A 12,024-nucleotide genomic window follows, 5' to 3' on the forward strand; every position below is an offset into this window, starting at 1 on the left:
TTTTATTCCAGATGAGCTGAATCTGATTGGCTGTTTAGTTTCTTCTTCTTCTTTTTTTTTTTAACTAATGAATAGAAACATTCCCATAATTCTGGGGAGACTGGAGTTGGTCTAGTGGAAGTGGTGTATGCTTTTCTTCAGTGTGAGTTGATAGGTTTTTGTTTCTAAAGCCTCTGTGGTTCCACAGCTGGACAGTCTGCTGTATCTCTTCTGCTTCTTTTTTGTGTGTGTGTTTTGTTTTGTTTTTTTTTTCTTTGAGGGATGCTAAATCTTGTCAAAGCAAAAACAGGGCTAGCCCTTGATGTTATGAAAGCAAATTTGGTTCCAGAAGCTCCTCTAACTGTCCACAAGGCCCTGATCCCTCCTCATTTTAAAAGGTTTGATGTATTAACTGCCTACATCCTGGGAACATTTCACTTCAGAGCAGAGCTGCTCTATTTACTCTCTTGGAATGCAGTAACAGTCTCTTTTCTAGTAAGATTTTTTTTTCTTGGCTAATTATAGAAATAAATGCAGATGTGCTTTCCAAGTATTCTGTTTTCCTGCATTCCAGAACTCTCATTTATTTTCTTTTTTTGCTACAAAAGCAAGATTCAGCCTAATGTTTTAGAGTGAAGACAGACACCTTACTTTGCTTGGTGCGGACCTTTCTAGCCTTTTATTTTTTCCTAGTTACTTAGAGTAAATTGGGTTTCCTTGTTTTTCCATATCACTGTTTGTAAAAATGAAAGAAGACAACAAAATGTTCTCCCATCTGCCTTTGTCCTCTTTTAGTCTTTTCAGATAGAGCTCTACAGTTGAGAGGTAACTGAAATGAGAGTGGGAGCATTTGGCTTTAAATGCCAGGCTTGGAGCTGAAGGAGGGAAGGAGTTTTGACACATTTTATACAAAAGGGAAAAATCAGCTGTTCTCAACTGACAGGACACTATACTTGGTATTAGAATGTACATGTAAATGTAATATAATTTTGAAAAATCTTGACTCCACTACTTCTTTGGGAGCCCATTCCAATGCCTGATGACTCTTTTTTTAGTGAAGAAATTTTTCCTAATATCCAATCGAAACCATTCAGATAGAAATAAGAAAGCAAATCAGTTTAGTGTAGTGGAAGTTGTTTGGTTTCAAAATAGTAGTGTGGGTTTAGAGGAAGGTGCAAGAAGGATAAGAAATTGATCTTGACAAGGTTTAAGAATTTTAGTTTATATAGCTTATTCAGCCCCAGAAAAGTTGAAAAAGAAACTGTGAACAGAAAAGATACTGGACATTTTTCAGTCTTGCAGTTAAGAGTGACTGGAAGTTGAAATAAAGCAAGCTCAGTCCTGAAAGTGGCTTGTGAATTTATAGGAAATACTAAGACTAATCTCCACAGCCTGCTAGAGAGATGTGTGCTTGGCAATATATATTTTTTTTATTATTAGATGCTTTTTTGGGAACAGTCTAGGTTTGTGGGGTTTTTTGTTTTGTTTGTTTTGTTGTTTGTTTGTTTAGGTTTTATTTTTTTTAATATCATTCCTCTTTCTCCAGCCAGTGCAGCCTTTGGGCATGAACTGCCATACTGAAGTTGTGTGATTCCCAGCCAATATATGCCTAAAGTATATAAATATACATGCTAAAGTACACTATCCCCCTAGGTTGGAGAAAGTGCTGCTCTGCACCACAGCTACAGGGTGGTCCTTGCATTGCAGATGGGACAGGCACAAGTGGACTGCTTCCTTCCATGACTGTGATCACATAATAGATTGTAACTAGTGTGGAGGGCAGGAGGAGCTGGTTGTTTTTTTTCCTTTCCCTAATGCATAATGTTATTTTCCTGATCTTGTTCACCCGAGCCAGCTGACAAGGAAGAGGCAGTGTTGCTGCGTTGTTCCTGTGAGAGTGCTGCTTAGCAGGGCTGCTTTGAGTGATAAAGAAGTTTAATGTGACTTACTGCCAGAGTTTGAGAGTGTGTTTCCAAAACATTAGCTAACACGTTGTGAAGATGTAGTGAACTGTGTTCACATGATGCTAAGTTAAGCTGTTAAGTTGTTGATTCTGATCTTTCTCTTCTGTAAAAGAACAGATATGTTGCCTTTGAATGGAAGGTATTGCATTTTTGGTATTCTAACATTTGACAATGTTGTGCACTTCATAGTAGAAAGTAGCTATGCGCTGCAGGTGCAGAAAGAAAGGAGTCTGGGCACCAGCACTTGCATCTAGTGAGCTGCTCCTGCATCTTCTATAGACAGCAATCAAGAGACATTAAGAGTACTGGGTATCTTGTTCTTGGTAATGAAAATAGACTTTGCACACTGTTGGTCTCCATGGTTGGAAAATTAAATATTTGAATAGATGATTTAAGTGTACAAGTATGAACTCTGACACCAGAAACACTACTTAAAAACATAACCCTTTTGCCCTAACTTGTTAATGAATATAATTTCCTATTGAATTTAATAACCTTTCTTTTATTTTTCTAGAGGGAAGTCTGTTTGTCCAAGCAATACCTTAACTTCTGTGCTAGATAAAGAAATGCAGAGCAGGCCTCCGCCTCCTATTCCTCATTACAAACAAGCAGATAAGTAAGGAATTTGTTTTTAAAACAGTATTCTTCATTTTTGTGCGGAGTTACCTCAGGATAGCATTCCTGAGCTTCAGCGTTATACTCCCTGTTTCCTTGTTGTCTCAACCCACACACAGCTTTGGAGCTTGCACAGCTATTTCTTTTCACAGAAATAAACCTGAAATGAAATGCTAAGAAAATGTAGGATTGACTACGTGGTGTAGGAGTAGTAATATAACCAATACTGTGCACTTTAAAAAAATTTTAATAAAGATTTGATAGGAAGAGATGGCTGTTTTGGACACTTTGGAATGTTTTTTACCTTTATTTGTTCTGTGTAAGATAATAATGTTTTACTGGCATAAAATTACTTATTTGGACAAGTAGTAAATGTATTTTTCCTGTGTAGATATGACTGCACAGTTGGCTAAAGGTGAACTACCTTTTTCTCAGTGAAAACTACTGAAGATGGGCTATATAAGGCTTCTTGGTGAATAGCCTAATTAGAACAGTCTTTACTTTGTATGACCTGCCAGCTTCGGGTACCTGTAGTCATCTTCTAGTGAGCAAACTTTTTAATGAGTGCCTTATTCTTTGTTCAGGTTTGCCTTTCAGAACTTTTCTCCTCCCGGTTATTTCCAAATTAGCCTTTGAAATCACGTTCTGTGAAGTACCATTTGCAGAAAGGGACAGCTTAATTCTGCAGTAACTATTGCAGTAGCTATCCGGTGTTTGAAGTGCTGCTGGGATACAAAGTAAGGTGTTCTGAGAAAGTTTAAATTGTTTCAGAACCAAGTATCTAGAGCAAAACTCATGTCTAAGCGCATGTTATTCACTGATACAGTGTGCATGTGCACACTGAGACATCATGGGAGTTTGTCATTTCAGTTTACTTAGTATCTTGTTTTTCCTGCAGATGAATGACATTTAGTATTCTTACAATTTCAGGAGTAGTGGAAACAGTGGTTTATCCAAACCATTAAAAGAAGAGCCGGTAATTGACTACTTTGATGTCCAGGACTGAAGCGGTTGATGACGAATTGTGCTGTAGAGGTGAAGATATTAAATTATTGTGTGAGGTGCTTTTTGGTTATCCGTCAAATGATCAGTTGTCCGGCGTATTCATGATTTAACATCTAAAATTACATTGATTGTGATACTTTAAAAAGTTATGTATTTTTACAGTTTATGTAACTGCATAATACTTAACAGTTGTATAGCTTTTTAAACCTGGGTTTGGTGCAAATTTTTATCTGATGTGCTGTCAGAGTGATGTACATTTCCACTGGTGCATTTAAAGTGAGAGAACCAGTAATCAAATATATTTTTGAGGGTAGTAAGAACAATGATAAAACTCAGATTTATTTTGACATATCTCACACAAGTTAAAATAGACCAGAAAGAATCTGTGTTAAAAACACTGATGAAAATATTCTTAAAACGTTATTGTATTTTATTAGTTCACTTTTGTGTTGATGTGTTAAATTTGGGCATTTGAGTTACTCTTCTGCATGGAAGGAAACATAAAATTTAGTGCAAATCTGAATATGTACACTAAGTGCCCATTGAGAACACAGGCTTCCTTTGGTATCCTGAAGAACCAGGATTTGGGGAAGGTGGGAATTTAAGACTTATTTTGCTTTATCTCAAATTTGATGTCTTTAAAAAAAATAAAACCACCACAAAAACAAACCAAAACCAAACCCACCCCCCAAAATAACCAACACAAGAAAATTATTAGTACTTTGTTATTCAAGACCTTGAACAAAACCAGACTTTATCTGTTGTTTTGTTTCTGTTTGGTTTAATTTGTATTTAGATATGTTAGCTTGATGGTCTTCTGGGTTTTTTCTTTTGCATGGTTTTATTAGGGGTTTATAATCTTTTTTTCATACTGTGCAAGCTGAAGCGGAATATGGGAAGCTTGGTTTAAGTATGTTATGAATTTGGAACAATATTTGTAAAATTTATAAGATCATCTGTCTAAATTGTTTGGCAATGAATGATCTTTGTTTTCTGGGAAGTGCTACAAACAAAATGGGATGATGGTTTAAGCAGAGAAACAGTTACCATAGTGGTCTCATAGAGGGTGAATTGTTCCAGGTGATGAGTTGAGGGAGGTGAGTAAGCTATCTGGAAGAGGAGATTGTAGGTCTGATCAGAAGAGCTGGCACAGCTCTGAATTTGAGTAATACCTGTTCTCTTGAGGAGAAGGTTTTTTTGAACTAGTAACTTCAGTAACTCTGACGCTGATGCACTCTTTCTTGTTCCTTGTGTCTGACTAGAGGCGAGTCCCCTGTACAGCATCAGAACTGCAGCTAAAAGGGGCTTTGTGTCATGAAAAACCAGGTCTAGCAGGAGGCTTGTCATCTGTTTTTTGATGTATTTTTCAGCCAGCTCACTATGGTGCAGTGTGAGGTTTGTTGCCAAGAAGATGGAAAGTGGTTATCCATACATAGATTCACTTACAGTTATCACACAACCCTGAGCCTTAACTGTGCAGCGTTCTGTGGCTGTATTTCAGCTTGAACAGCTTGTGAAAACAGGAAAGGATAAGCAGCAAACTAACAGACTGTATCTGTCCTCCAGAATGTTTTGAAAATTAAAATGCATGCTGTTATTGCCTGGTTTTGTAGGAGCTTATTATCTCTCAAAAAAGAAAAAAGGCATTCTCACATGTTTCTAAACATGTGAAACACATATGCTCCAGGTAAAACAGTTACCAGTTACCAGAAGGATTCTCAACCCTCAAGATTGTTCAGACTTTTAATTTGCATGTAGTGGTTTAAATTGGTTTAACCTTTTTTGTCTGCTGTTTTGTAAACAGAAATGAGAAATAAATTAACATAGCTTATATGGCCCTTAATTTCTTAAGCAAATTGATGTTTGATTCTACAAGGTATACTGCTTTGCAAAATTCAGCTGAAGAAATAAGTTGCTCAGCGTCTATCCAGGAATGTATTTCTTCGGTCCCTTCATTGTGAGGAGTGTGTCTGTTCCAGGGCTTGCAGACAAGTGCCAGCTCAGTGTGGTCAGACGAAGGCTAATTCTGGTTTTGAGACTCAAAGCTATGTTAATATAGCACTGTTTCCAAGCTAGTAACACCTGTTAGGTGTTATGCGTACATAGTTACACTGCTGAGGTAGGTTCTGGACAGGAGGTGGCACACGCGTCTGGTGAGCTGAGAGAGTAAAATCAGTTGCACGTACACTGGAGCACACGCAGTTGATATACCACAGGTAGACCTAATATTACAGAAAACCAAAGCCATTTAGTGGATAATAAACAGAATAAAGCTGAAGCCTATTAACTTTTCACAGTTTCACATTAATATAGCTGAAACTTCACATTTGCACCTCTGATTTGAAATTTAAAACTGAAAAGGTTTGAATAGCACTATATTTAGCTCTGCTCTTTGAGATTTTTATCAGATTATGGCTTTAACATAAAAATGTGAACCTTGGTGAGATGTACTTCAGCAGTCAAGTATTCTGCACTGCTATTAATGAGAAAACGCAGGTAATAATCTTCAGCTTCTCGAGATGAGACTAATAATTATTACTGAACCTGTTCATACTGAAAAGTCAACTCTCATAACTAAACCTCTTAACTATGTGAATGTTAAAATATTTTTATAGATCTGTACATTACACATCTCTATATCATGGTGGCTCGAGTGTATCTGTAGTTACGAAGCAAGTCACATGTACAGAAACATTTATTTTGAAATGCATTTTAATAACTTGGTTAAAAACATGATACCACACATTTACCTGAGAAAGTAATACCAAAAAGGAAGTATTGATGTCTTTCTTCCCAGAACATGGTTATATAGCCTTAAGAAGGAACTCAGCAAAGTTTAACAGTGGTGCTGTCCTCTCTCTTCTGGTTTGCTTTTGCTGCAATGTATCTGTAACTTTCATATGGAATAGTACTAAAGGCTGTAGTTTTGATATCTGTGATAATTCATCTTCATATTGCACGTGTGCCTCATGGAAGTATTTTTCAAATAGCTACTTTGTAAATCTGAGCTGGACTTCACACCTTTTATCTAATAGAAGAATGAGTGGATAAAAGAAACGTTTGCATCAGTGAAGTCAGTGACAAAAATCCTATTGGCATCACTGGAACCAAGACTTACACTTCGATAGGCTAGTAATTTTCCACAGCCCTAAGAATGATACTGTTTCTTGTAAATTTATTTGAAAAAAGTAATCTGCAATAAGCATCTTTTGAAATAAATTGTGATGTCAGTTGGAATTCATGCAACCTCATGAAGTGCTTTTAAAATTGTGCATAAAATAAGCAGATACTTTGGCATTTGGGCTGTGCTATTACCTATCTATATCGTTTAACATGTTTAAAGTGCTCTGAATATTCAGTGCTTGGGTTTAATCTAAAATTGTGTAAGATGCGTAAGTAGACTTCAATACCACTGTTTCTGTGGCAGTTTCATACAATATCTGCTGCATAATGAAATCAGCGAAGTAAAATTGTTCTAAAACACTTAAGTTATTTGTTAAGTTTTATATTTGACTTGATTTTTTTTTTCAAGTTCCTGTTATGAAATTACTTTCTTTATAAACCTAAAATAAATCTAAGTTGAAAGTTTGGTGCTTTGGACTTGTTTGCAAGCTTTGTCTTGGCATTCCAAAGTTGGAAGACTGAGATATCACTGAGAAACAAAGTGAGGGGAGTCCTTTTCCTCAAATTTTGAAATACGAGGTGTGATTTCCTGGATTTGAAGTGATTTCAAATGAATGCTGTAAGGAGAATGAACCAGGTAAAGAAAGACTCCCCAGCAAATGGAGAGTAAGGATTATTTGCTGCCTTCTTGGAATTCAGATGTACAGGAGAGTTGATTATCAGACTAGAAATGTACATTTTGGTTATCTGAAAAACCCTTTACTATGTCAGCCTAAATGCTACTTGGGAATAAAATGTATTATTTTAACTTGTTGTCTCTTCATTGTTTCTCCACCATTCAGTTGTAATTGTGACTGCAAAGAAGAGAGGTATGGGGCAAAGGGGAGTGAGGAGTAACCTCACTTAAAAGTCTCTGTGGGCATTAGATTTAGAAAATGCAGGATGACAAATGTTAGTGGGGGGGTGGTGAAATCTTTGCTGACACAGTTCAGTAGGTGGCAGGGAAACTCAAAAAGTGAGCAGTCTGAAAATCAGAAGTTTGAAATTATTGGAACTGCTTCTTCAACTTCAATACCAAATAATGCATCTCCAATGTCAAAAGCCACAGAAATGAAGAACAGCAGCAAAAAATTACAATGGCGTGACCTGATATTTTAGATGGAGTATAAAATGGGTCAAGGAAACTCAATAAATGATCTGAGATTGAAGAGTTCTTGGAAGACAGCTGAAACCCTTTTATGTTACTGCTTCAACTGCCAGTAAGTTAAGACTTTTCTCAGGATATTTTGGAGGATGAAGACGGCACATAGCAGGTATATGAGCATTGCAAAGCAGATCTTAATGGGAGATCTCTTCCTGAAGAAAAATACTTTTGGTTCAGTCACAGTCGGACTGTCCTTGACTAGGAGGTGACCAAACTTGTTATCAGTGTGCATAAGCGGCAGCAGAAGAGACAAATCAATTTTGCTTTCTGTTCACTATCTTGGCCTTGTTTGGAAATAGTCATTCAAGTCATGGCATGTTCACAACAGTCCCCTATTAGGTTAAAAAAAACCAAACACATGCTTAGATGGGTGCTGCTGTTCAAACAATGTTAGTTTTTGAGTATGTTAGACTTTGTAGATGCTGAATTCCCAACAGCAGCCTTGCTGCTTAAAATGCTGCTGCATTTGTTACCAAGATGGTGAATCTTAAGATGGTTGATGTGTAAATTTTTTAATGTCTATACACTTGTTCTTTAACCATGAACCAGAATGGCAGAGACACTAGGAAGGACATCTTTAGAAAAGCTGTATTTTTGGCTACTTCTGAGCTCTAGACTGGGTTTCTTAGTCTTTGTCATCTTGAGATTTTTGGAGGAAGTAATGCAGCTTCCTGAGTAGGGGTAATGAGACCATGCTGCTGCTATCCAGGGAAAAGCCAGCTCCCAGGAGGATCCTAGGAATCCTTCAGTGTTGACAGGACCCTATTGCAGATAGCAACATGTGGATCCTTTCAGCTTCCAGCCAAAGGATAGGGGTGTGTGCCTTTATATTCAGTGGGTGAAATCTGCTGTTGAATATTCTTTGCTTCCTTCTAGAGCAGGGCTGTGGCATAGGTGAGGTACACTTGCTGCGGTTGAAGCTTATGTCTTATTGTGCTGCCCTGTGAGCTAGTGTTTCCAGCACTGTATAGTTTTTTTTTGTTTAAGTCAGTGTGTCCAATTTTACATTTCTATGGAAAATACAGGTGTTTCTCACAATAGAAAATTGTTTTCTTCTGCTGAAAGAATATTTTTTCAGAGCACAGATCAAGGCATAGTAGCCTGTTCCAATGCTTGACAACTCTTTTAGTAAAGAAATTTTTCCTTATATCCAATCTGACCCTCCCCTGGTGCAACTTGAGGCCATTTCCTCTTGTCCTCTCACTTGTTACTGGGAAGAAGAGACTAATCCCTACCTTGCTACAACCTCCTTTCAGGTGTTTGTAGAGAGCAATAAGGTGTCTCCTGAGCCTCCTTTTCTCCAGCCTCAAAAACTCCAGTTCCAGCCACTCTTCCCCAGGCCTCTAGCACTGCATGGGGTTGTGAACCAAGTGCAGGACCCAGCACTTGACCTTGTTGGACCTCGTACAGTTGGCCTTGGCCCATGGATTCAGGCTGCCCAGGTCCCTCTGAAGAGTCTTTTCACCCTCAAGCAGATCAACACTCTCACCTAACTTGGTGTCATCTGCAAACTTACTGAGGGAGCACTCAATCCCCTCATCCAGATAATTTGTAAATATATTGAACAGAACTGGCCCCAGCACTGAGCCCTGGGGAGCACCACTTGTGACCAGCCACCAACTGGATTTAACTCCATTCACCACCACTCTTTGGGCCTGGCCATCCAACCTGTGTTTTACCCAGCAAAGAGCACGTGTGTCCAAGCCATGTGCAGCCAGCTTCACCAGGAGAACGCTGTGGGAACCTCAAAGACTTTACTAAAGCCCAGGTAAACAACATCCACAGCCTTTCCTTCGTCCACTAAAGTGGATCACCTTGTCTTAGAAGGAGATCAGGTTAGTCAGGCAGGACCTGCCTTTCATGAACTGATGCTGACTGATCACCTGGTTGTCCTGAACATGCCATGTGGTGGCACATCCAGGGGATTTGGAGCTAGGCAGTATGTAGAATACAGGTTTGTTAGCTTAGGCCAGGTACCACTACAGGAACTGTGTGAAATGTTTCTTTTAACCACTCATCTTTGAACCTGGTGATTATGCTCAGCTCCATCTTAAAGATATCAGCGTGCACAGGTCTTTATATTCTCCCACTATTAATTTAAGCAACATGAAAGTGGAGAGAAGTTTAGGCTGCATCAGTACTCGCCTACAGAGTAAATGAAAGCTGTGTTTTTCATCAGACTTTCCTCTTGGTTATCGTTACTGTAAGAACAGGCGGGAGCATAGGACACAGAACACTACAATCTGTCATTCTAAAATTATAGACATATGAGTACTATTTAATTAAATAATGGTAACAGTGACCTCTGTTTTTGCTGGGAGTTTTTCAGGACTTGGAGCAATGAAAGAAGCAAGAGATGTGCAGCTGTTAATTGGTGCAAAAGAGCTGCCTCACAAACTGGGGTGATCTGTGCACATATTGAGATCGCCCTGCCTAAAGACCTACTGCATGCTAGATGTGCATCATCTTCCTATCCGAGGGGAAAAAAATTGGGGTATGTTTAAGCCAATCAATCACCATAGATATGCCAACACCTCCTTCCCCTTTTCACACGGTCAAGTTTATCACAGTGTTAAAGATGTCAGAAAGTTGTTTAGGGCAAGAAACTTTGGTGCTGTGTTAGTCACAGGTGGTGTAGTCTCATCTGTAACCCTATATATTGCCAGCTCTGCTTGTTGCATGGCTGTGCAGTTAACATGGATGCAAGATGTGCAGCTCTGGGAATGTTTGCAGAAGCACAAGTCTCTGGCCATTAAAAAACAAATTGCTTATTTGGCTTTGATTTTTTGTGAGAAATGCAAAGCCTGTGCAGAAAGTATCACAGATGTAGAGGCTGGAAGAATGGAATATGCTATGGATAGATCTGTAATGTAAACGAGTACCTGTGCTTCAGAAATCTAGAGGCAGGGAAGGGCTATGCTTTTATGACATAAAGGGTATGCAGAAAACAGAGATATGCATTCCAAATTACATTTTTGCCACGGAGTTAGCAGTGGAACTACAGCAGGATGCTGCCCACCCCCTACCGCCCTCCCCAGCTTCAAGCCTGCTAAGAAGCTTGCAGACACCTCAGCCAGCGCCAAATTGCCCACACTTACGGTTCCTACCTACACATTCTCCCGAAGTCAGAGGTTTTGTTCTGTGGGGTTTTTTTTCCATTTTAGCACGCAATGCTGCCTGTGTCTTTCAGTACAGTGGGTCATTCTGGCAGCTTGGATCAGGGTACACGGGTCTCTTGACCGGACTCACAGGATCAGCCTCTTTGCATGGGGCAGGGCTTGCTTGGGGATTTCTTGGTGGCCTTTTATGACTGCATGTGCTAACTTGTTGGTGTTCCCCTATGCCTTTCAGGTTGAGGGTCCACACTCTTAGGTTGCTATTATTACTGTTAATATTGCATCAAGTGAACAGTGTAAAATCTGTGGGCAGTCTATAATACAGTGGTCTTGCAGCAGTGCCACATAGCCATCAGTGAGGAAGAATAGGAAAGGTGTCCACAATTCAGTGGTTTAGGAAGGAAGAGGGTGACGGTGTGGTAACTTGCTCCAGCAGCTAGAATGAGGTCAGCCAGAGGAGAAAAACAAAACAAAACAAAACAAAGATGGACAGAGATACAATTTTTCAGTTATGGTCAAGAATACATTTGGTGAAGTTGGCATGTTTCAATTAAATTAGCCCAGTATCACCTGGCAAATAGGTGGGGTTTTGACTGTGGGAAAGTTAAATAGAAACAGCAAAGGTGGTACAGGGCTGGCCTGGCAGACAACATACAAAGAGAGACAGCTATCTTTGTTGTTATGGAGTAATGGGATGCAGTTGACTGATCTAGAAACAGATATAAACAGAGAATATGCTAGCAGAAAGAAGCTGTGGCAGGGCGCACAGGTGGATGTGAGCAGTGAACCCTGTGGTTGCAGCCATACTCTCTGGACCACCTCTGCTGCTTGGTTTTGATCAAAATTCAGCCCTGTGACGAAGTCATGTAAAGAAACAAGTTCCAGAGCTTGAGCTGTGACTAAAGGTCAAATGACACTGAGGAGAGCAGCTGTGACTCAGGGTCAAATGACACTGAGGAGAGCTGAGAAAGAGCTTTTAGCCTTGTAAAAAAGTGGTGGTATCTACATGCTTCACGAA

The 12,024-nt window shown here is 39.2% G+C and overlaps 1 protein-coding gene across 1 annotated transcript in view; it reads left to right on the plus strand.

The window, feature by feature from the left end:
- NFX1 (nuclear transcription factor, X-box binding 1) overlaps positions 1-3,581 on the plus strand; it is a gene marked incomplete at its 5' end in the record, with an annotated part of 38,708 nt that extends 35,127 nt beyond the window's left edge. Inside the window, 2 exons of the mRNA XM_010188467.1 lie at positions 2,458-2,559; positions 3,489-3,581. Of these exons, the coding sequence (XP_010186769.1) occupies positions 2,458-2,559; positions 3,489-3,564 (178 nt within the window). The remainder of the gene's footprint in view (positions 1-2,457; positions 2,560-3,488) is intronic.
- Between the last annotated feature and the right edge of the window lie 8,443 nt (positions 3,582-12,024).

This window comes from Mesitornis unicolor, unplaced genomic scaffold (assembly GCF_000695765.1).
Source record: "Mesitornis unicolor isolate BGI_N332 unplaced genomic scaffold, ASM69576v1 scaffold11360, whole genome shotgun sequence".
Taxonomy (NCBI): domain Eukaryota; kingdom Metazoa; phylum Chordata; class Aves; order Mesitornithiformes; family Mesitornithidae; genus Mesitornis; species Mesitornis unicolor.